This window comes from Pezoporus occidentalis, unplaced genomic scaffold (genome assembly GCF_034315485.1).
Source record: "Pezoporus occidentalis ecotype Australia unplaced genomic scaffold, CSIRO_AGI_Poc_V1 ctg342, whole genome shotgun sequence".
Classification (NCBI taxonomy): Eukaryota; Metazoa; Chordata; class Aves; order Psittaciformes; family Psittacidae; genus Pezoporus; species Pezoporus occidentalis.
In genome coordinates this window covers 76,136-101,599 of record NW_026915397.1, presented here as the reverse complement: position 1 = coordinate 101,599, position 25,464 = coordinate 76,136, and the positions used below count along the sequence as shown (strand labels likewise).

At 38.5% G+C, this 25,464-nt stretch overlaps 1 protein-coding gene across 8 annotated transcripts in view; it reads left to right on the top strand.

The window, feature by feature from the left end:
* Positions 1–18,259, top strand: part of YAP1 (Yes1 associated transcriptional regulator) — an 84,336-nt gene extending 66,077 nt beyond the window's left edge. For 2 of the 8 annotated variants that reach the window (XM_062629842.1, XM_062629838.1), the window contains 5 exons: positions 1,420–1,613; positions 3,059–3,106; positions 13,205–13,335; positions 15,591–15,703; positions 16,304–18,259. In XM_062629842.1, coding sequence (XP_062485826.1) covers positions 1,420–1,613; positions 3,059–3,106; positions 13,205–13,335; positions 15,591–15,703; positions 16,304–16,542 — 725 coding nt within the window. In that variant the 3' untranslated portion in view covers positions 16,543–18,259. The remainder of the gene's footprint in view (positions 1–1,419; positions 1,614–3,058; positions 3,107–13,204; positions 13,336–15,590; positions 15,704–16,303) is intronic. The other 6 variants (XM_062629843.1, XM_062629839.1, XM_062629844.1 and 3 more) reach the window with 3 other exon arrangements.
* The last annotated feature ends 7,205 nt before the right edge of the window (positions 18,260–25,464 follow it).

The following is a 25,464-nucleotide window of genomic DNA, read 5'->3' as shown; positions in this document are numbered from 1 at the left end:
TTTATTCTGATAGGTAGAAGTGTTAATGTTCCAGGAATCTTCTCTATATGATGAAAACACTGATTGAGACTGACACAACAGATGGCTTTCTTTGCACCGAATCAGCCTGTCATCCTAAAAGAAGCTCATTCCCTGTTTTTCCAAGTTCCCATAAACCATAATCCTCATTCCCAGGGAAACAAAAAAAAAAGAAATCCATACCACTCTGCCATCACTGCTTCAACAAATGCATTCTGCAACATACTGTGAATGTTAACAGATTCAGGCTGTTCTCGACAACAGGATAGAGAGCTAATTCCAAAACTGAAAGCCCCTGAAAACAGTGCCCTGGTAATACAGCCTTTCCTAGGCCTCTGTTTCCTAGCCCTCAGGCTTTCCTAGCCCTCTGTTTCACTATGGGAACTCCAGTGCCTCTGATGAATTTAAACATACAGGTCTTGAGTGGGGAAAAAAGGGCTGTCAAAGACACGCATCCCAGTAATGCATTATTTTATAAAATAAAACTGTCTTATGTCTTGCTCTTCTGGGGGAAGGGAAGATGAGTTCTCATTGTGCATTAGGCATGCAAGATGACAATTTTTCTTCTCCACACCCCAGAAAAGATGCATCATGTACTTCTGTGGGGTAAAAGAAAACGAAGCATCAGCAAAATGTTTCCTGTATTGATGGCAGTATTTTGGCTGTGTAATTCATCTGTTTATGATGATAAAGCTGCTTCTCTACCAGCTCTAATTTTGCATAACAGGATGCCCTCAGTGGAGCCTGTAACACTCAAAAGTTGATGTGACAACGATGTAAATGATTGTTGCATGACCTTGGGGTGACATGGTCTAGTGTTTGGGCAACATGGTCTAGTGGAAGTTGTCCTTGCCAGTGGCAGGGCGTTGGAACTAGATGATCTTAAGGCCCTTTCCAACCCTGTTCTATGATTCTATGACTTGCACCACATTGAGAAGAATGGTAGCTTTTAATCAAGTGTAGTTTGATATAAGTGAGATGTTTTGTTATTCTGTGTGTTCTCAAGTGTAATGATTCTAAGATTTCACATGAATAAGAAAAGTGATTTTGTATTATTCGTGTCTAAATTGAGAATAGTTTATTAGGAAGAAGGTAGATTCTTCTCATTAAACCTGAAATATTTTACTGATACTTTGAATTTTTCACCAGCTTACACATTTGAGTGTTTTCAGAAGCTTTTGGAGCAAGTGTGTGCTCTTAAGCATGAGACTCTTAAATTGATTTTACAGGAATAACACATATGAGCAAACATTTCATATTCTGAACATCAACATAGCTGCATGTTTTGTACTGTCATGGCTTGTAATTTTTAAAATTTTTAATCTGTGCCTTCTAAGGATACTACTTTCCTTACGTGTCTTTGTATTTAATTTTTAAATGTTTATTGGTTTGGTTCCTTAGCCATGAATCAGCGAATCAGCCAAAGTGCTCCAGTGAAACAGCCACCTCCTCTGGCCCCTCAGAGTCCCCAGGGTGGTGTGATGGGTGGCAGTAGCTCCAACCAGCAACAACAGATGAGACTTCAGCAGCTACAGATGGAGAAGGAAAGGCTGAGACTGAAGCATCAAGAACTGCTTCGGCAGGTGAGGCCACAGGTTAGACACCTACTTCCACTATTTCTTTTGTATGTTGTGCTTTGTTTTCTCTTAAGCTGTTGTTTCAGTAAGTCCTAAATACCAATGACTGTACAAAAAGCTTTGAGATCTAAAAAGGTCTGAATTCATTCTGTTACTGGTATCAGCTTGGTAGTGGAAGCATCTGACTTAGCAGACTGAAAGATTTTGCTTTCCTCCCTCATTGCTCTAACAAAACTCTCCAAGAAGAGGCTTCTTTACTGTTAGGATGACATCATGGACTGTTGATCTGATTGGATATTCCTCGTGAGATTGTATTTCATGTTCATTGAGTTCTGAGACATGAAAAAAGCAAGAAGTTGGTTCCCACAGCTGCTTTAGTTCTCCGTAAGTGGAGGAAAGTCTTTCACTTTTAGAACCTCTCAGTCTGTATGATTTCAAAGTGCTTTTACAGTTTACGCAAGATGCATTGAGAAGACACCTTGTTGATAAAATCTTACCTGTTAAACAGTGGAGTGGAGCAGAGCATGAAGCAAGTGAATTACTCAAGCTGCATTTTGAACCTGTGGTTTTCTTATGCTGAAGAATTTCAAACTTGATAATGAGGCTTTGAGCTATTCCTTTCAGTATTTTTCTACTGTATGAATATAGCTGCAGCAAATGTTGAAGTGTAGGACTGGACCCTGGAATCTCTGGATTTTGGATTCGGGCATGACTTTAAGCCTTCTGCTTCAATTTTCCCATCTTAATGTTTCAAAGGTTAATATCGTCTGTGCTAGATTCTTAGGATATTCTTTGGGGTTTTTGACGCTGGTAGAGAAAGCACTAATTTTTCTTTGAAGAAAACCTTAAGTCTTACCCTCTTCCCTTTCCACTTTGGGTGATGGGCCTTCTTTCAGGAGAGGATGATATCTTAATGTCCTCAAAGACAGCTTTTCTCATTCTTCATCACCTGTAGTATTCTGTCCTGAAATCTGACTCCCGTTATCCACTTTGTAGTCAAGTTCTGTTTTGTAGGAATCTTCAGCATCTCTTGGTGTAAGATGGGTCATCTTTACAGCCATTAACTTTTTATAGTACTCTAGGTTAAGAATACATTGCAAAGGTGGCATCAGGACTTTCTCTCTGCTTAAGCATCTGGGCTTCTGCTGTTCCTGCTTTGCAACTAATCCACCAACAGACATTCTACCCTGTGCTAGCATGCTTCTAGGTAGGCCTTCTAATTGTCTTCTTGCCTCAGTTGTCATTGAGAGCCAGCCAGTTCCCTTCATGTTGTTCTCCCTGGTCAGTAAATCTCTGAGTTCTGTTTCAATGTGTTGTGATTTTCATAGTTTCTTGACTCCCTCATTCTGTCTCATCTGGCCTGTTTGGGGGCTTGATACTACAAGATGGTGTTTATAAAGACAGCCTGCATAGGCAAACCATGCAGCTAAAGTAATTTTTATCCATCTTATTTTTACTCTTAGGCATTGCGGAATATCAATCCCAGCACAGCAAATTCTCCAAAACATCAGGTAGGCTCTTAACTGATGTTTCAGCATAATTAGAAAAATAGAAGCGTTAAATCAGGCTAGCAGGGTAACTTTTTGCTACGTGAAGGCATTCTAAAAGAGGCAAATGAACAAAAAACCCTACTAGCTCTGCTGTACACATTTTTGGACCATTTCTGGCCATGACCCTAACATAGTTTTGAAGAGTGCTGCACTACCACAACTTTATATCAATACTTAAAAGCAAATGAGGAATTCATTGCACACTTTTCTGCATTGAAAACAACCTTCTTGTTTAGCATTCTTGAGGATACTGCTGGTTCCAGTCCTGATGTCATCAAGATGTGTATTTAAAGCAAACCTCCCCATTATATCTAGTAGTTTGTGACTTTTAAGTACTGTTCATATGAATGTTCTTATCAGTTCATTTAAACAGGTATGATCTTAAAGATGGATAGCTGTAAGCAGCTGATAAAAAGTCACTTGAAATATTTATGATTTTTAAGCATGCACAGTGTAGCAGAATTATTTAAGAGATTACATTAGGAAAATAACTGCTATGGGGATGTAATACGTAATTATTCCAGTTTGACAGGCTCCTGCATAGATCTATTTTCTGTGTAGAAAACGATAGTTCTCAGAAGCTTCCCAAGCTCAGAGCAAAAGAAAACTTCTCCAAATGTGAAGGATAATAAAGTTTAATGTAGACTTTGTTTAGGCTTTTAAGAAGTTGAATATGGAATGAATCTCTGAAAGTGGATTTATGGATATATTCAGAGAGCTTCTTGCTTGCTATTGCTAACATTCCTGATCTGCTGGTTCTTAGGACAATATTTATACTGGCTCATACTGTAAATTGTTTTTCTAAGAAAAAACACTCTACACACTAGGCAAGAAAAAGAACAAAAGAAAGCATCCTGTGTTCGGAAGTCATGAGTGCTGGTATACTGTCGCATTCTTAAGAGTACTGCAAAATTTGTACATTAGTAGTTCTCCTGAGAAGATCATCTTCAGAATAGGAACATCAGACCTTAGAAACAGTACTGACACCATGGAAGTACTGTCCTGTTTGGTAATATCAGTGCAGCTCTAAAACAGAAGCATTTTAATTGAGGCATAATAATTTGATTCACTTACAGAGCACTGACCACATAATGATCTTATCAATCAATACTAGGTCCTATTACAGAGGAGAAAAAAAATCCTTAGGAATTGTTGGTATACAAGGGAATAAACAGAGAAGCACATTCCCCCATGCCAGTTGGAAACACCTAATCTTCTACCATAATTAGGTCAGACGGGACACTTAACTGAGCATCAAAAGAGTATTCTATGTTTTCTTGTATGCCTGAAGCCGTGTCATACAACTGTTTGCTTTTCCACAGTAATTCATTCCCGTTGCCAACTCAGAAATGTGCAGCTGATTGATAACTTTGGGATCAGTTTCATACTTAGTAAAAGCAGAACTTCTTGAAATTTTGGCTTAAAATACTAAAAAGCTGCAAAAACTCAAAGGGACCTTATTAGTAATTCAGTAAATGTACGTATAGTAGTCACTCTACATTCTTTGTGATGGGAACTGATGAAAGATCTATGCAAAAATCAGGATTCCAGTTACATATAAACAGGCTGCACACTAGGCTTACCTGTATACTCACCTGCCTGGGATCAGTTTTATGAGTCAAGCTGCATTTGAGTGATCTGGTGGATAGAAAAGTAGGCAATCGTGTCAACTTAAAATCTCTGTAATGCTACATTAATTGTGTTGTATCATCTACATGTATTTTTTGTGTTTTCACGCATCACTTCAATCATGTAATGAGCAGCCACATGTGGAACTGATTCTGGAAGTTGTTCTCTAAATGCTTCTTGAGGCCTTGTACTAGGCAGATGTCATTGTCTTCATCAGTGATGCCATTACTGAGGTCCCACTCTATACATCCTATAAGGTCATATCCAACCTTGTAAATCTGTGAAGAATCTCTGGAAAGTACTAACTTTTCTTTGCTCAACTTCATCTGTTTTGGCAGATCATTTCTTTCCTTTGTGGAAAAAAAAAAGTTTATAGAGAAATTATCTGCTTTTGTGATGACGAAGTTGTGCTTGGGGGAGGAATGATAACTTCTCTTGCTAAATTGTAGATGTTTTCTCAAGGAATACTGAAAATAAAATTTACATATCTTCAGTGCTCTTAATTCCGGGAAGACTAAGTCTATTTTAGAGGTGTTCTGTTTGTAAAGAAATGTTATGATACCAGCATTCTTGAAGCTTGGCTCTAATGAAGTGTCTCTTTTATTTGAAATAAAAAACCGGAGAAATGTTTCTTAACTTTCAATCCGATCTCTGAGCTTTCCTTAATTCCAGAATCAAATAGGCTGGAAGGGATTGGTGAAGGTCCTTCAGTCCAACATCCTGCATCCAGACCAACCTCCTCTTCCTTTTGCCTATGCAACCTGGATGCAGTGCCATTGTTGTATTGGTATCTTGGCAAGTTTTTCTTGGGTACTGAACTGTGCCCTTGCCAGTTTTTATCTGCCTGTCACGATACTATAATATCCTGTAGTGACAGTAACACTCCAGGTGTTATGTGTGGAGGCCTTAGCACTTAAATACCTTCTGGAAAGATTAAACAATTGCCCAGCTTCTTCTTTTGTTGCAAGTGTTTATCTTGTTTAAATGAGGATGTATTTTACTATGTTTCTAAAAATGGCCAGGTCAAAGGTATTTGAAGCAAAAATTATAACTCACATATTTACTGTATATAAACAGGAGCTATTGGTACATCCAGGGGCATACATCTGTCCAGTTACTTATGCTCATCATCAGTTACCTATGAACATCTTAAAGATGCCTGCCTCTCTTAGTTAAGAGATTGAACGACTTGACTATTTTTCCATCCCCACTAGCTCTCCTTCCATTTTCCTGCAGTTGGCATCCAGTTGTCAAGAGTGTCTCACCTAAAGCAGATGTCAGTCAACTTTTGTATAAATCATAAAATTGGCTAGATGTTAGGTAACAGATTTCTTGCCTTCCGGTATACAATGGCTGAGATAGAGGCAAATAATGTTGAGGCACTGATGGCATTATTCTTGGATGTTGTGTGCACACTACTTTCTTGTGCTGAGATTGGAAGATCGCTTGTCTGCCACTAATATTAGGGTACTTTCTATAATAAGATCAGCATACTACACAGCTGTTTATGTGATAAGTTCCTCTGTATATGTTTGCTCATTCCATATGTACTGCTTTTTTTCTAGCATTAAATGGAGATACCTGTCTGAGAACTAGATACAGCCCAGCTTCCTTGCTTCTCTGCTCAGTTGTGCTTTCCAACTACTTTTCTGTTATCTCTGTGCTGCTTTCGTTGTAGTTCTGCATACCTGGAATGTGCTGTCTGTTTGTTGTCTTCATTCTTTTGTCCTTTATATTTTATGAACTACCTCTCATATTCTCTGTCCTGTTGCCCCAGACTTATTGCTTATCAACTTTTGAGTGACATTCTGGAAATTCCCCTACTCAGTGAAGAATCTTCAAAGAATCTGTTCCAGGAAAGTATTAATTTCTTAGGACACTATTACTATTTTTCAGTAAGAGATTTTTTTTAAAGTCACTTTGCATTTATATCAGTACAAAGCAGTGTTGCTGTCAGGTGCGGCCATTTTCTAGAAAGTAAGGAAGGCATCATTAAAAACAAGTATAGTCTTGAACTCTGTACTCTTGAACTTCCATGATGTTAGAGAAGGTGGAAGTTTCACTGAGGACTTGGTTTGGGGGACTTTTTGTTTTGTTTTGGGTTTGGGTTTTTTTAATCTTGTAATGTCTTTCAATAATAAGATATGCTTGTGTTCAAATCTTAGTGGAAATGGTGGGCAACAGTTATTTTTGATTCTTAGTGAATCCCAAACAGTGTTACCGCTTGAATCTCCCTTATCCCTCTGTTATCTGAAGCTGACCTAGATTAACAAGGTAAATGATTTGTCTTGATTTCATCAATGTGTTCTTGTTGGGGGGCATTTGAGGTTGGAGTTTGGTTGGTTTTTTTTTAATGGGCAGTTTTGTTGTGGGCTTGGGTTTTGTGCTTTTTTTTTTTTTAATGGAGATAAGGCACTGAAGCCAGCCATTTGGTCTTCGAACATGGCTTTTTTGACCAGTGAAGACATGGCCACTGGTATACAGAAACATTTTTAAAAATTATATTTACAAGAGGCAGGAAGAAAATAACGAGTCAGTTGCAGGAAATTCCCAGCTGTTTTATGTCCCATGCTTTTAATTTGCCTTATTGCTTGGTATTTGATAGAGAAAATAAGTCTTACTTTGAAGAGGTCCATTATGTGGGAAGATTTGAGGAGGGTTAGCTAAGACACAGTGAGGAGTCTTTCCAACAAAGTTTGTTTCCCATTTAAAATTTTTGCTTCCAATTGAACTTTTTTAAACCAATAGTCACAAATATTAACTGAAACTTCTTAATTTAGTGGAAGTAAATGTTGTGTCCCCCTTGTGTTTTACTCACTTGATAGCTCTTTTTTACTAGTACTAAGTTTTTCTTTGTCCCTTGTGGTTGAAGTTTCTATTAGATGTTTCTTTTGCACAGTGAACAGAAATTGTTACTGATTTCTTACTCTCTAAAATCAATAACAGAATATCATGGAGAATCATCACACAGGTAAAGGACCTGAGCAGCATGTATGATACCATAAGTAACTTGAAGGTTCCAAGTAGGCAAAAATCAAGTTTGTATGCATTTATCTCAGTTTTCATTTAACTGGTGATATGTTACTGTTAGCAGGTATGTTTTACTTCATTAGGTAGCGAGACATTGTTTATTCACTGCACTACTTTCCAAAAATCTTGGTAATTAATGAACTGACTTCTCCAATCTGTGGCAGTAAGTTCACCATGTAATAAAAACCTTAGCATGTTGTCTATACATACACATCTGTTTCTAGGAAGGCACTTGTATTTTAGGTAGCTGTCACTTTGCAGTGGTTGCAGAGAGCTTTGTCAGAGTACTTTGGGGCTTGCACATGAGGCAGCACACCTATGCAGTGCCGTGACTTTAGAAATTAATTCAGAAGAAGACATAACCACCTGTCTAGAGCCATCCTAAACCAGGGTGAACATTGCAGGTGGGGATTTGTGTGGTGTTTTTTAAGCAAAATATTTACTTCTTAATAAAGAACCTTCTGACTGAGGTCTGGTAGACACACTCTGGCAAAAGAGACTGCAGCAGTTTAAGCCATTAAATTCAGCTGTCTGCCAAAGACTGCCTTAATAGTAAGGCAGCAGAACAGGATGTGTCTAATGTATTTTCATAATCTCTTAGTTAAAGTGTTGGTGTGGCTACACTGCAGGGTAGATCAGACACCTGATCTGACCATTTTTCAGCTAGGTCGGTTGTCTGACTTAAGCGTATGGCCATACAAATGCTAGTTCCAGCTGAAGCTGGAGGAAGAATATGCAGTCAAAGGTCATCTGTAACTATCAGTAAAAGCCACTTTGGAATTGCCCCTGGATTGTGAGCACAATGATTAAGAGGTCAAGGCACACATCTTCTTCTGACCTAAGTAACAAACTAAACTTGTGAACACTATTAAATATAACAGGAAGTTTTGTCAAGCCATCTGGAATTTCAGCTTAAGAGTTGGATATCCTGCAGAAATTAGGAAGATACTCCTTGACCTAATGAAATAATAAGTCTTCGTATTTCTGATGAGCACTAAGGTACTACTAAGGTACACTAAGGTACTGCTTTAAATGCTGCCTAGAAAATGCAAGTATGTTCGGACATTAATAGGAAAGTGTTAATGAATGGGAGTCCTGTGTGGCTGGATTTGGGGGTATGTTGGCTGCCATCAAAATACACAAAATGTGGAACTCAGTTTTACTGCAAAAGCAACATTGCTGTTATTCAGCCAGCTTGGGAACTTGGTGCTTAGAATGTTCTTTGGCTTCTGAAATAGTATAGCTTCATTCGCCATTGAGAACCACAGATCTAAGCAAAACTTCATTAGTTTGTGTGGCAGGACCTGTAAAATTTGGGTTTCACACTCTGTTGTTCTGAGTGGGAAATGCTGAGTCTTAGTAGCTAGAAGTTGAACAGTAGGGAAAATGCTTGTATTATGTGAGTAACTTGAAAAGTCAGAAACTCTGATTCTGCTTGCACCTAAACTTTATGGATTAGCAAAATCATTCTATTGCTCGCTTGTGAATGTAGGTCTTTATGGATAAATAACCTGCCTAAAAGTCTATAGAGTAAATCAGAACTGTGTTCATTCCCTTTGTCTGGTTTTATGCCTCTAATTGCTTCAGGACACATTTCGTGTCTGTATAAGAGCTGTTGCTCACTGCAGAGGATTTCATGGGGTTGCTGGTGCTGATCGCAGTTGCAAAACTGAATCACAGAAGTACTGCTAAAGCAGTTGGCTAGCAGAAGATATGAGTCATGTTGACCTGGAGTTTGAGATGGCTGTGAATAACAGCTTTTGCTAGAAGGAAACAAAACTGGGCAGAGAGAGGCCATCCAGCTCTTCACGGGCTCCGTGAGTGCTGACTCACGCTGACTCGTACCTGCCTTGCTGGTGCTCCTGGCTGGGCAGGTGCACTGTCGACCCATGGGCAGATGGATAGCAGGAGGAGCATGAAGCAGTGGTGCAGCAAAGGACTGCAAAGGCAGACAAGAAACCAGACTTTCTTTACAAATGCCTGTTCCATTTTATGCTGCCTTACTTGTGCCTGCAGTGCTCTCCATAGCATTGAGTTCTTTGCCAATATACAATGCAATTAATTATCACTCTGTCAGCCTCCTAAATTAATTTTGATGGTATTCATGATGGCGATGCTGAAAGATTTATACTTCCCCCTTACTCTTCACTAATGGCACAACTCTTCATTGCTGAATTCATTTGTCTTCATCTACCCATGTGTTCTCCCTGTTCCTTTTGTACACATGCTGAAACTTTGTGGGCCTCAAACAAGAGCATAAATACTTAGTCTGAAGAAATAACTGGTACTGTAAGTCTTGTCTGTAAGTGCCATGGTCTTTCCCCCAACACTTTTCTCCCATCCCAGTGAATCCTGTGGATCATTGGATAGTTGAACAATGTTTAGGGACAGAAATGTTGCAATTCACCCTTTTAAACTAAATAAATCATAGAATAATTAGGGTTGGAAAGGACCTTAAGATCATAAAAAAGATATATCAATTACAGTAGCATATCATATGTTCAGTACAGTGAGACTATGATACCTGAGTTGCCCAAGGAAGCCTTTTACCTTTCTTCAAATGCACGATGAAGATAAAAATGCTCTGAAGAGAGTAACTTTATAAAGTTAATTTGGACATAGTACGAATGACCTGGAACTTCATGTAAAACTAAATCTGTATGCAGTTATGAAAAAAAGGTAAGGTCAGCCAGATAAATTACACAATGCTGACCTTATTTTTAAAATGACTTTGCTAAAGGAGATGACAGATCATTTTGATCTTTATGTAATAACCAAAATTCAGCTTTTGTGTTAACAATAGGAATGCTAAGCTTTTATTTTCCCAGAGGTACTTAAAAAAAGTTTTGAAATACTTACAGAAATAGGATGAGATCAAGTAATAGAAATCTAAGCCAGGATTTTGTCATGGTTTTATTTTTGCCTCCAGACTTTAAATACTTCCAATAAAGGATGTATTTTAAAGCATGAACTAAAAGCCTAGAGTTCACATTACTGTGTTTGGAGCTGGGAGAGGCTTGTACACTCCCATACATACTTTGTTTAAGTATAGGAAACAATCAGTTTTATAAGGATGAAGAAATTGAAAGACCATTCTTAAAGTAACACAAGTTTAGCTTCCATTACATGCACCTTTTAGGAAAAATAATACATTCTTTAGTCTTGTAAAAAAATTGCTTATCTTAGGGTATGATTAAAGATTGTTCTGTGTTTCTGAATAGCTCATCTTTTTTGGTAATTCCTTTCTCTTTCAGACTCCCAGATTGACATAAATTTACTACTTGAATGAGTAATGGAATAACATTCTTTCTGTTGGGAAGTGCTGTAGTTCTGCCTCCCGAACTTCCTGAAGAAGTAGCAGTAATGCTACTTATTAATAGCTAAAAATAGTTGTAGTTTTGTACTTTTAGCAATGTTGTTGTTGAAACAAGGCTAAAAGTAGTAATAATATTAAAGAGACATATTTCACTTCATTGTACATGCCAAAGAACAGGCAAAATACAGTTCTCTCTCCTGGTTTAGTACAGCTCTTTTTAGTGAGGCTTCAGTGAAGTGTGATTTTTATTTCTCTTTTTAAGCTGGCTAGGATCTGAGCTATATTTATTTTTATCTTGTTACCTGAGTTCATACATTGATGGAACTTCAGTCTCTCTCTTAGGCCTCTAAGGATTTAGAAAATACAAAGGTAACTTTCCCATTTTTCCAGGTTGGTTTTTCCTCTGTACTGACTTTTTTTTTTTTGATTCAGGTACAGAAGAGAAAATTGTGGGTTATTTATTTCCTGCTGCCAGGAGCTCTTGGAAAGGGGATTTCTTTTCTCCAGTAAACAATGGGTTTATTACATAAGCAAATAGCAAATGCAAATCATATGGATAAGCCTATAGAAATGATTAAAAGGTGCCTACTATCCCATGATCTGGAAATAAGGAGTATTGTTACTATTTATTAGAACAGTGGCCAAGTAAGTGCTGGTGAGCAGAGAACTGGATTTACTTGGAGTAGGCAGTTGGGTGTAATGAACACAAAAGCCAGTGGTATGTTTGTGCACTTTCTACAAAGGTCTGAAACTTTTGGGTTTAGAAGACTTTCTAACACAGGACATGAAACTTGGAATTAAAGGAATTGTAGAATCATAATACCCAGGAATGGGAGTGAAGCATATGCAGATTAGAAAAGGGAAAACAAAAGCAGGTGGTAGGGAAGCATTCAATATTTGGCACAATCTAGTGGAAAATAGAATGAAGTTTAGACTTTTTTTTTTAATCAACTTTGAACAAGAATTAGAGAAGGATTATTTTTATGTATTAAAAGTCTATGGTAGTCCTTAGGGTCATGACTAAGAATAGATAAAGACTTCTCATTTTACAAGTGAGAAATGCTGAGTATTGTCAAGACTGACAAGATTGGTTTTGCTTGACATTCACTTCCCAGCCACAGCCTGGAAATCACTTACTACTAATAATGGTAACAAGATAGTGAATAGATTTCTTTGCCAGTCTCTACATTAACAAAGCAGAGACTTGGAGAGCCATTAATGATGCTGTAGGAGAGTTGCTTGAACGAAATTATTGTATTTTTCACATGTGTAACTCATGGATTACCTGTTTAAAAATGGGTGGGGGGAGGGGAGCACTGGAAATTACATAAAATGCTGCTTATCATCACCTGCCTTTAGATTTGTGTATTTTATGTTAAAACTTACTTTCATTAAGCAAGCTTTATGGATGGATTGATTCAAGTTAGTGCACAGTCAGATGCGTAAAGATGCATATGTAGTCTAGGTTTGTAATTTCTGAAGTGCAGCATCTTGGTTTTACTTAGAAACTTCAAGGGATTTGAGGAGCTCTAAGATGTACATATGGGACAAATCACTGGTTTGATCAATCAGAAATTTCAAAATGCATGCCTCAAACAGGAGTGAATGGGAACTTGCAGGGACAGACTCTAAACTTTGCTGAATAAAGCAAGCAAGGTAAAAAGGAAACCAGGGAGTAAATCAGAAGGGGGGGAAAGAAACGGGGGGGAAAGGAACAGGGGAAAAAGTGCTAGTCAGCAGAGCTTCACAGGCATATCTTAGGGGTCAGAAAGTGTTAACAGTTCTTTTTTGATCTTAAGAATAGACTTAGCAAAAGATATTAAAGTGAACTAGAAAAGATCTCTAAATCTATAAATACAGGTACAGTGTGAAGTCTCTCTAATACTGGGTTTCACTGGTGGAACTTTCATTGTCATTGAAGGCAGTAAAATTTCTTGCCTTGTCTTCAGAAAAGTAATTTCGTTCAAATCTTGTAGCTGGAAACAGTAAAAGCATCAATTATCTGTAATTTCATGGTTTTGTATCTGAAAAATGCCTTCAGATGCCTAACACGGTCTTTCTTTCTCCCGCTCCTGCTGTTCTAGGAATTGGCTCTCCGTAGCCAGCTTCCAACAATGGAACAAGACGGTGGATCTCAAAATCCTGTGTCATCTCCTGGAATGTCTCAGGAACTGAGAACAATGACTACAAATAGTTCTGATCCCTTTCTTAACAGGTTTGTAGGAGTAGCTACTAGAAGCGGGGAAAAAAATGATTTAAAATTCTGTTTGGTACATGTAATAGTTTATTTTGAACATCTGTGTGTGCCAAAAGCCACAGCTGTAAATGAATCTTTCCTTAAATGGCAAGTCTAGTAAAAGTTGAGGATTAAAAGCTGTCTCCTGTGGGAGGAAGTAGTCTGTTCAGACTTGTAGGAAGGTTTTTTATTCAAAGTCATAACATGTTTGCCTCTGCATAATCTGTTGACTAACAGTCATTTCAAATTACTGACTCAAAAGAATTTGTGAATAGCTTGCTATGAGATCAAATGAACTGTGAGGCACATTTAGGACTACACCTTGAGGTTCATTTTAAGGTTTCTCTATTCTCCCCTCCAGGTTTTTAATTTCGCAGTTTTTTCACTCTGTTAATGTTAGGTCTGCAAATAGTGGCATGTTTCAGTTTAAATGCTGTATTATTTTGACATGGGTCTTTTAATTCAAGATTTAGAATTTTACAGTATAGACTTATCTTTTTCGTATAACTTTCTTCTTAATCCTTCTGAGGTGGAGTGTTTGTTTTGTTGGAAATACGGTTCTAATTACAGCTTGCAAGTGCTTCATACTAGCCATTGCAACTTTGAAGAAACTGCTGAAGCTTGAGATAAGTCATATCTGTATTTTTTGCTTAGCATGCTGGAAAGAAAAAGATGAAAATAGTAAAGGAGTTAAATCTCCAAGCCACATAAACTTGTAATTAATAGAGTAAGAACCTACAAACATTTCAGCAGTATCAAGTAGTTGCTGTTAAGTTGAAGTTCAGAATCAGAGAAATGCTTCTTTCTGTCTTTATAGGGTATATGTGAAGTTCCTGGTGAGACAGTCCTCCTAACTTTAGGTACCAAAGTTAGATATCCAAAGTGTAGGTAGTTGAATTATTTTCTACTGCCTAAATAATCAGAACATCCAAAAAATTTCTGAACAGAATTGCTACATTGGAGCAGTTTGAGTAAATATACAGTAGTGTTTTCACTGCTTCTGCTAGGGCTCCTTGTCCACAGGTCCTTCCAGGAGCCTGCTGCAGCACAGGCTCTCAATGGGCTGCAGCTTCCTTCAGGGCACATCCACATGCTCTGGTGTGGGCTCCTCTATGGGCTGCAGGGGCACAGCCTGCCTCACCATGGGCTGCACCATGGGCTGCAGGGGAATCCCTGCTCCAGTGCCTGGAGCACCTCCTCCCCTTCTTCCCCTTGGTGTCTGCAGGGCTGTTTCTCTCAGATTTTCTCACTCCTGTCTTCCAGATGCTGCTGCACAATTTTTTCACCCTTCAAATACATTTTTATTATCACAAAGGTACCGTCACTGTCACTGATGGTCTCAGCTTTGGGCAGCAGCAGGATCATTTTGGAGACAGCTGGAAGCAGCTATGTCTGACATGGGTTAATGTCCTGATGTCTTCTCACAGAGGCCACCGCTGCAGCCCACCTGCTATAAAAACCTTGCTGTGTAAACTCAGTACACTGGCCTACTTCTGTGCCCCATCCCAAATTTGCCATCGCAGCTTTCTTGATCTTGCTGTCTCCTTTGGCAAGAAGATGGCAATAACAAATCGAATGCATGTAAGGCCCCATGCCATCACTGTTTTGTTAACTGTTCTGTCAACAAGATTATTCTGAACAGGGTTTGTTTACAGGATGGCTCTGTACCAGTCTTTGGTTTATGTTAGGGCACTCTCTTGCCATGACATGTATGACTGAACTGGTAGTAATGCAACTGTGGGAAGCAATTGAAGAATCACTAAAGGAGTTCCAACTATAGCTCCTATTTATAACAGCAGTGACCTAAAAATACACTGCAGTGGTTGATTAAACATGGGGACATTAGTAGTTAGAAATCGTTTTTATCTTTATAGAAGTGTGAAAGGGTGTGCCATTATTATTTTTACTTCTAAAGTAATTTGGGAATGTCTGTGATATGCTTCCAATGGTTTTAATCTGTGGGTGGGTGTGAAAAGCTTAAAACTGCAGAACACAGGCAGTTTTTTAAAGCTACTTAAGTTTAATTGAATCTAAATAATATGGTTTTAATTGGAAAGGGCCTGGATAAAACAAAATTCAGATGTCTCACACAGGCAAAGGCTTCAGTTTTTGATTGGAATAAAGTATTTCTCATGACAGCAGTGTTTTCAGAGCCCTTGGATTGGTTCTAAAACCAAGCATTTATTATAATAGCTGCACTACCCTAATTTGTTGCTCCCTTTCTTCTGTTACAGTGGAACATATCACTCCAGAGATGAAAGCACAGACAGTGGACTTAGCATGAGCAGTTACAGTGTACCCAGAACCCCTGATGACTTCCTGAACAGTGTGGATGAGATGGATACAGGTCTGGTTTTGTGTACATCCTTAACGCATGTTTTACAAATACACTTGCGTCCATTTGCAATGAAAACGAGGAACTCTGAGAACCTGTGATGCTTTCTGCATTGTTTTACTGCCACCTTCTAGTTCTGTAATAGAAATATTATGGATAGATACGTGAGACATACACTTGTAATTAGCTCTGTTGGGAGGGTGGACGATTGCTTGTAAATAGTATCACTCCTGTTATAAGGAGTTTGAGTGTCCATTTGCTTTTCTAAGTAATACTGCTTGTTCAGAGCTAAGAGTAGTATCTCATCCAGTGTTGCTAATACTGCTCTAAAACAATATTTGACTCAGTATTGTCTTCTTCCTTTAAGCATAAAAATTAAAACAAGATAAATGACGTCAAAGATGTGTAAAGACTTTGGTCAGTAGGTGAAAAGATTGAAACAAAGGACATGTACTTTGTACATCTGTATGCAGTCAAATCATCTTTGGTTTTTCTGATGGATTTCTGTGAATCCCATTGCAGTGTAATTCAAGAGATGCAGTTGTCCTGATATATTGTGGGTTGGGCACTTCCAGTATATGTAATACCTGTCTTGCTTTGTGTTATAACCAGGTGACAGTATCAGCCAAAGCAACATACCGTCCCATCAGAACCGTTTCCCAGACTACCTTGAAGCCATTCCAGGGACAAATGTGGACCTTGGGACACTGGAAGGAGATGGGATGAATATAGAAGGAGAAGAACTGATGCCAAGTCTGCAAGAGGCTTTAAGCTCTGACATCCTTAATGACATGGAATCTGTCTTGGCAGCCACCAAGCTAGATAAAGAGAGTTTTCTTACTTGGTTATAGGGGCCTCAGGGAGACTGAATTCTGAATCTGTGAAGGATCTAAGGAGATTAGGACATCTGTATCTGAAGCTCAGACCAAGCCAGTGTGGTACACTTGGGCTTGTGTTCAGAAAAAGTAAATGAACAAATACTCAACAAGATTCTTTTGTTTTGCTCTTCCTTGTCCATCGCTGCTGTTATATATTGCTGACTTTTTTCCACAGTTGACTCTGAAGAACAGACATCTGCTTGATCTTTTTCTATTGCTGTTGCAACTACTGTTCAAGGGGGGTGGGGAGGGATGATGAGCCTATTTGGATGACGAGTGCCATTCCTTTTGTCCTAGTGTGCGCTTGCATATCATTTTATCTAAGTACTCAGATTGAGAGTTAATTTCTGCATGTCACTGCTTGTAGTTTGCTCAGCTAGTTGTTTGCTGCTGCCTGTGGCAAGTGGTAAAACATGACATGCTGGGGTGACAAGCCAAAAATGATGTATCTGGTCAAAAGAAGTCAATACTGATTTGGAGAAATGACTTAAAGGAGGGCTGAAGACTGTTTGGCATTAAGTGTTTCTACTAGTAGCTCTTTCATTAGTCACAAAGTGCTCTTGTTCATATTTTATAGTAAATCATGAGTCATTTTACATAGAAACGTATATGAACTTTGATTGTTGCCACGTATTCTAGCCTAACTTTTGTTTGTCAGAAATACTTTGATTATTTTTGTTGGTTGGTTTAACTGTAGCTGTAGGATGGGAAGTAATTCTAGGTGTTCTTTTTTTTTTTTATTAGTGAAATCTAAGTTTTTTTCTGATTTCACGTAGTCTTATTTAAATCTGAATTGTCTGCTTTTTTTATACTTAAAACATGCCTATTGTAGCCTGGTAAGCTAGTGAGTACGTAAACCAGTATGTTTTGCCTGTAACTTTTTTATTGTTTTTAAGGCTAGCTTTGAATGTAATCAGTAGAATTCATGACCAGTGGCTTATTTTTCATGTTTATTTGCAAGATTTTTAATTAGAATCTGATTGCAGCAATATAAAAGTTAGAATCCTAGCTGTCATACGTACAATTCTTGTACATACTGTAAAGTAGCAGAAACCATTTTAAAATGACAGATGCATCTAATCTCTCTTCTGGTTTTCAGTTTTGATATCTGAGTTTAGATTTTCAAGTCCTTAATGGGGAAAAAAACTATGAAAAGTTTCTCATAAATTAGCATGGAAGAAGTATGAACTATTAATACCACTCTTAAGTTGCAGTGAAAAGGCTAGAACACCAAAAAACAAATCCTCAAGAAAAATTATAAATGTAATAGTTATCAAATCCTGTTTGGTGAAAAATAAGCCCTGGACACTATATGTAGAAGAATGTAAAGATATGTGTTAGATGGTGACGTGAGCAGGTAATGAAGTGTATATTAGTGGTAGAGCTTAGTATGGGGTAGAGGTGAATATGAATTATCTTTATTTTACAGGAAAAGATGTATCACTAAGTTGTTTGCAGGAGTTGACACAGTTTCCAAAGAGTATTTTTAAATGAACAAAATGAGCATGAATCAAACTTTCAGTATAAGCTATGAAGTATTGTGGGGTTTTAGGGTATTTTTCTGATGAAAAACAGTGTCACCAGTTAACACCTCTATAACTAAGGGCCTGTCACCATCCTCAATATGAGCCTTTATTTTCAAGGGTGTTTAACATGACTATAAATATACTGTAATCATGAAACTTGGTTTTGAGAAAAAATCTCAGCTAGCAGGGACTTCTCCTGGGGAGAGATTTTGGGGGGGTTCATTGTTTTGCGTTTTTTTAAAGACATTGATTATTTTTTGAGGAATGAATCAGCAAAACAAAACAACCCCCCATATTGTTATTATCATCTGGATTTCTAATGCTTCAGGAATAGTTCTGATTTAGGATAATGTAAAGAATAAAAACTCTGAATCAAGTCTCATTTTAAAAACTGAAGCAGCAGAGGCAGAGAGATTTTAAATTTGCCACTGTAAATGTACATTTACTACTTTATGTAAAGATTTTAGTGTTTGAAATACACAAAATTGTTTGTGGCTTGTTATGGGATACAGGCAGGTTTTAAAATACCAATTTTCCAAACACATCCACAATGATAAATATATTCTGCTACACCAATAATTCAGTGATTAATAGGCCACTTATGTTGTGCAATGACACAGTAGCTCCTGAAGCAGTATATTGTGTCCAAGACAGGGGTTTTAGTAGTATTTTTACAGTTTCATTATGAATTCTTCTCTCTTCTTCCCTTCAGGAAAAAAAAAAGACACTAAGTTTTTGTAACTTGAATGGTCTGACGTAAAACCACAACAGCAAGGAAATTCAGAGTTGATTCCATTTCAGTTGTCTTCCGCAGTTGTGTCCAGGTACAATAGCACATACGATGCACTGAGTGCGGACTCTTGACATGCTGTACCTTGCTACAGCAGCAGGGAGTACAGAACAAATTTTCCTTCCTTGCTTTTGTGTGTTTGTCACAGCTTTAATATTTGAATGTTTTCTTCTCATTGTAGAAACACTAAACAGCTTATACTGTATTTGGGTAGCACTGCTTAGGGTAGATACTGACAAACTGGGAATCCTTGAACTGCTCTAACATGAATTATGTTTTGTGATACTTAATTGATTTTAATACATTTCTGTTCTCTCATTTATTAGGAAACATACCATAGAGATGCTGTACTGTTGGCAATCAACACTAATTTGGATTTTTTTTTTTTTATTCTGCAAACACATTGTTTGATGAAGTGGTTAAAATCGTTTGAAATGCAAAAGTGTTTGGGGTAGTATTTTATACTGATGTATATATTGAAACAGAAATCATTGTAATAATTGTAATAGCTGTTAGTTTTAAATACACTATATGCAGACAGATGGGGCTGTACAATACTGTGCTGTTCAACACCTGGGCAGGGCTACTGCTTGGCAACAGGTTGCAATGACAGTAAACTATACGGATCAAATATTGTACCATTCAGTGTTGGCGCTCACCAATGCAAATGGAGAAGAGATGGTTTCAACATGATTAACACTACATAGCTTTCACACAGGTGGTAACATAGCTTTCACACAGGTGGTAAATTAGTACTAAAGTGACCTTTTCACTTACAAGCATGTTTTTTATACAAATTAACAGGTGTGCCTGTGTAAAATGTGTGTTCTGTATCTTGGAAAAAATACTCTCCACATTTAGAATGTTATATGTTAGAGAACTCTTAAATGCACCCTTGTCAAAAATTATATATATTAGTTACCAATGTTACTTTTAGATATGAGCATGACTGTAAGTTAGGTACTTAGTATGTTCTGTTACATTATTTTTCTTTATGTAATACTTTTTCAGTTGTTTTATTTGGTATAAATATATACTTTGTGCTTAAACGTCTTTGTTTGTTTTTAACATTCAGTAGTATGTAAAGATACTGACTTCCTTCAGTGAGATGGATGCACTGAATTGTTGGAATTCCTATTGTAGTACGTCTGTTCTCATCCCCCTTGTCACTGCTTTTTAGTCACACTCCAGATCTGCAGACACTGTGCCCAGGCTCACCTAAGAGACAAGGGAGCCACTGAAGTCAGCGAAGGCTTAACACTCAAGTATACATCTCTGTGTTTGCAATAATGAAGAGACAGTGACTCTGCTGAGCCTCGTACAGCTTGTGTGAAACAATCCTTGCATATGCCACTAGAGTGAGAGCTGGGAACAGAACCTCCGTTACCTACTGTAAGAAAGCATCTGCTTTTTGCAGATGATGCTTGCAATGTTCAGGATCTTCCCACGTAGCAGATACATTTTTGGCTAACTCTTAAGTTTATACGATAATTGTGGCAGACTATCAATAAAGACACACTATTTTCATTTCCAAGTTTTGACTTTTGAATTGTGAAATATGTAATGACATACCTTGAAAGTGTCTGAAGATTTCAGTGTAAAATAATCTGACAGTATTCATTAATTTTAATCTTCTGTAAACCAGAGATTCTGAAAGATGTTTTTTAATGTAGTGCAGTTCATGATGGCTGAAGTCATACACTGTTTGCATTTTAGCAATTCAAGTTGTTATTATTCAGCACTGAAATGCCTCAGCTCTGTGAAATTCAGTGTCATTGTGTCCTTTCTTAGTTAAAGATCCAGGGCTTGATGCTTCTATCATTTTGTGGTTTACTCCTGAGTTCATAGCTAGGTTTAGTCACTTGGATCCTTTAAATTTAAACCCAACATCACACTTTGCACCTGGTATGGTGCAGTGGAGAGCCAGTGCCAGGGCATGACAAGGCTCTGATTTTATTTGCTGACAACTGCTTTATCTCAATTATAAGGCAGTGACATACGGCAGTAGTTGAAGTATGAGTGACCTTCTGAGGAAGCCCAAAATTGAGGCTGTTCCAGCAAAGCAAGATATCTGGTCCAGGTGTTCCAGGTTCACTTGGCAATTCCTTTTGAAATATTCTCAAGGCTTAGTTAGAAATAAGTATTTGTTTTAGTAAGCCAGAAATGTGCTTCCACAGAAGCATTAAGTCTTCCCTGTGCTGATGTGCACATTATAAGCTAAAAAAAAAAAAAACAACACAATTTTTTCACCTAGGATCATTAACAAAATAATTACTTGAGATGGGGCTATGATCTGTCTGGCACCTCCTGTTCTGGAGGCTCATAGCAAGATAAAGTGGGGCCATCAATTTTATTTAGAGTGTCAGCATCCATAGTTTGTATGTCCCTGTTGAACAGTAAAGGTGTGCTGCTTGCCCCTTGTCATTACTTAATTGCTAACAGTAGTTATCCACACCCACTAAATTGAGATGTCATTGAAATAGGAAGACATCTGTGCAGCATGAGAGCTTTGGATTGACATGAAATGACAAATTGTCTTTAGACAATAGGGTAGAGCTTTGTACCAGCCACTGTATCCAGTACTTAATGCCTCTAAAACAAAAAAAGCCAGTATGGTTTTCTCCAAAGAAAATAGATTGAGGAAGCATGTTGAATAAGAAAAGTATGAATACCAGTACATCTGACAAAGCTGCCTAGGGTGTTTGTGGAAAACATGATTTTTATTTCTCCTGACAGAGGCTGTAACTGAATGCTATGCAGATAGGTAATTACCGATTGGCAGTGTTTTCTCTATATAGGAATGAAGTTGGTCACTCGTTATAGTATTTTCTATGTGAAACTGGCTTGTATTAGAACACGACAGGCAAAATAATTTTAGTGGATTTTCCTGTTTGCATGTTAGCAAGTGATTTAAAAAAAAGGTGGGAGGAAATCGGGAGTAGCCCCAAGAGGTTTTTATTCGTTGTTATGCAACAACAAAATAGAGCTCCATATAAGTGGTAAGATGGATCTTCCTGAAATGCCATTTCTCCTTCTCCCATATATGTTATTTCTGAACTCCTCTAGCAGGTTTTGGATTACTGTATTTACCACCTGTGAGTTTTGTTTGCCTGTTATCTAAAGACTGGGACTGTAGCACTAGGTGCTGTTGGTTCCCAAAGGAGAGCAGAGTTCTTCCTCTCTGGAATTCAGCTGTCACCATTTAAAGTCTGTAATACAGTGCAGAAGTTAGTCTGACTCCACACTTGCTGCCCAGCCACTGTTGCAGGATGGTTATTGGCAAGCATTTTTTCGAATGATGTTAGATTCCTGTTCTGGTTTGAATTCCCAGAGACTGGAAAAGTTTTATCTTTCCTATCTCATTACTTTGATTCCTGTAGCCAACTCTCTGTCATAGCAGGGGCGCTGTCCCTATGGACAGTGCTGTGCTAACCAGCACCTCCACCTGAGTTAACAGTGGGGTTTTTTAGAGGTGCCAGTTTTATGCAGTCTTCCACCCATAGTTTCATTGTTCGGCATGCAAATACAATTGCCTCAGCTCTCTTGGCTAACAAGTGACCCTTTTCTGACCTCACCAAGCAATATGCTTTCATACCCATCATCCACCACTGAGGAACGTGACCTGGAGGTTCAGCTCCAATTCTGGACTTTCAAAGTCTATAGTTGAAATGAGATACTTGGTCATGCGTGTGCATGACAACATCCCAGACCCATGCTTATAAAAAACTGCATGACTTAGGTGGTAATACCTCACAGCAAACGGCAGTAACTCTGAGATGCCTGCTGGTTAGTTAGATCAGCGCCCTTCAGCCTGTGGCCTGCAGGCTGCGAGGGGCTATGGATGGCTGTGTAGTTCAGGAAGTGTCTGGCAGAAGGATGCCTGTGTGTCAGCCGTACGCTTCCTGTACAGGAGAGATTTGGACTGCTGCTGAGAAAAGTTTTGGTGCCTGCAAAAGGTGCCAATGGAGAGACTAAAGCTGCCCTGCTGCTGCAACCTGCACCGGCCAGCACCTCTACCCCTGGCCTATCCGGGACTCCAACAGCTGCTTTTAAAGCCCTGGGGTTTAGATCTATGTACACCACTATGTAAAACTGTATGGCTTCCTTTATTTCTTAACTTTGGTTTTTCAGTTAAGACATGACTCTCCTTTAGAAGCTCTTTGCTCATGCAAACTGCCTTCCAGGATCTGGTAATTGTATGGTTATAGATTCCTCAGAAGAATTAATCTGAATGTGATGAACAGCAATAGAAATAGAAATTTCTCTTTGCAGGTTAGTGGCAAGACTGCTAGAAAACCTGTCACCCACACAGTCCTATCGGTATCCAAGGTCCTGCCGTCCCTATACTAGCCATGGCTCAGAAAATAAGCTAGTTTTCCATGAACATCTGTGATAGCAGTAAGACTCAGGTTCCTTACAACTGTGATCTCCGCTGGTGGAGTTTACTGTTGTAATACATGATACATGAAGATGATTTTGCTTTGTCATCACCTTAAAGATTAAATACTGAAGTGTGGTGAGGCCTGCAAGCAGGAAGGAAGCATACCTGTGCTGTTGTACAAGGGCAGTTTCTTAGCTGCTCTTAGAAACGTCTTCTGCCAGAGTGAAGACATCTGGTGGGCATGCTTCCTTGTGGCAACTGGCTTCACATTTGCTTGTATTTTATTTTTAATGTCGCTAACATCTAACAGATGACGACGTTTTTGAAGTGAGCACGTTGGTGACAACTGAAGCAAAGGGTAAAGATGGTTTTTAAACTGCAGTCAGGTACACAGCTGGGTACACACTGCCCTGGAGAGAGAGGATGTGCAGTGGCACATCTGACCTCCTTTTCTGCCTTTAAGTGTGGAATTTTACCAGTTCCCAGGAGGACTATGTGGTGTGGTTTTACTTGTGTCCTGGGAGCACTGAAATGTTAATGTTTGCAAAATACTTTGAGGGTACAGCATTATTTAAGTGTTTTCTATTAATTCATTCTCAAAATGTGTGATTTTATGGGTCTTTTACCAAGTGGCATTGCCACAAAGGAATATGATTTTTGCAATGTAGTACAAGGCATCTGATTCTACTAGCTTAAACCCATAAATACATTGCAGACAGGTAATACGTCATTGCATATCAAATGATAGCTTTCACTGGTGTGTGAGCAGTCGGTGGGAAGGGTGAGCTGATTCAAGCAAGCCCTCCCCTGCTGCTCACCAGTTAACTTGAATAACCTTGTATTTGATGCACAGTTACCACTGACAGATTAATGTACGCCAGCTCTTCCGTCTCTGAAAACCTTTGTGTCCAAGTCCTTAGGTTTTTAGCTGTTTTTCAGATTCAGCTTTCCTTTATCTGGTCTTCTGTCTGAGAAGCCAAAGTAATCTTGCAGATTTAAAAGTATGTTGATTAATTATGAGCATGATGGGGGAACAATCTTGCATCATTATGCATATGTATGTACAGAGTAATGCTGCATGCATTTGTGTGTGTATATCTATATATAGACACTATATGTAAACACCTCATTTCCTGTCTAAAGACAACTCAGATTCTCATAAGCATTATATTTGTTCTAGGCTCATCAGGAAAAAAAAAAAAAACAAACCTAATAAAAGTGCCATCCCAGTTATAAAGTCTGCATGGCCATTGCTTATTTTTAAATTCTCAGGTTTTTAGGTGTGATGTAGGAACATTTCAATCAGAAAACCACAATGGAGACAGAATGTGTATGCACGTGTTACTCAGCTGTGCTGGCTCTCAAGAAATCAGGCTGGAGTAGTAGCAGCATGCCTCCTGTAAGTTAGTTTGGCTTTGCGGGACTTAAAGGCACCTTGCACACAAAACAACCTAAGCCCAAAGGGGTGGGGTAAAAGAATATGGGTTGCCAGTCACTCCTCTCCTGTGGGAGCTCATCTCTTGCTTTTAAGATGAGACAGAAGGAAAGTTGGCTTGAGCAACCTGGTCTAGTGGAAGTTGTCCCTGCCCTGGCAGGGGGGTTGGAACTGGATGAGCTTTAAGGTCCCTTCCAACCCAAACCATTCTAAGATTCTGTAAGTTTACCTTCAAATTTAATGCATAATCCACGCTACGCATCTTACCATATGCACATTCTGTAACTGCATAGTCATATACATGTGTATACAAACAAAGAGATGTTTGAATGGTTAAGGAGAGAGAACTGGTATGTTACAGAGCAAAATGTTTGCTCATGGCAGCATTAAACCCCTAGTGGATACCTAATAGAGCCGAGTGCCATGTTCCACTGATACATAGCGCACACTATGCTACTTGGTCGAGTTATTCTTTTTAAATAGAGATTAAGATGATTTTGGATTACTTCCCCACCCCAAAGATCCCATGACAGTTGCTGGAGTTTCTTTTGTTTTTGAAGATTTAAGCTGCCTCCATGGGTGGGCCTAGAGTGTTTTAGAATGTATTAACATGTGGATTTATTCTGCACTTGAGTATAACTCTTTCTATGCTGCAACTTTTGTTGCTAGGTATTTCTTTGTTAGAACTGTAGCACTGGAACATAAGATGACAAGCTGATGGCCAGGCATCTGAAGCTGATTCAGGGTGCTTTTGAAGTCAAAA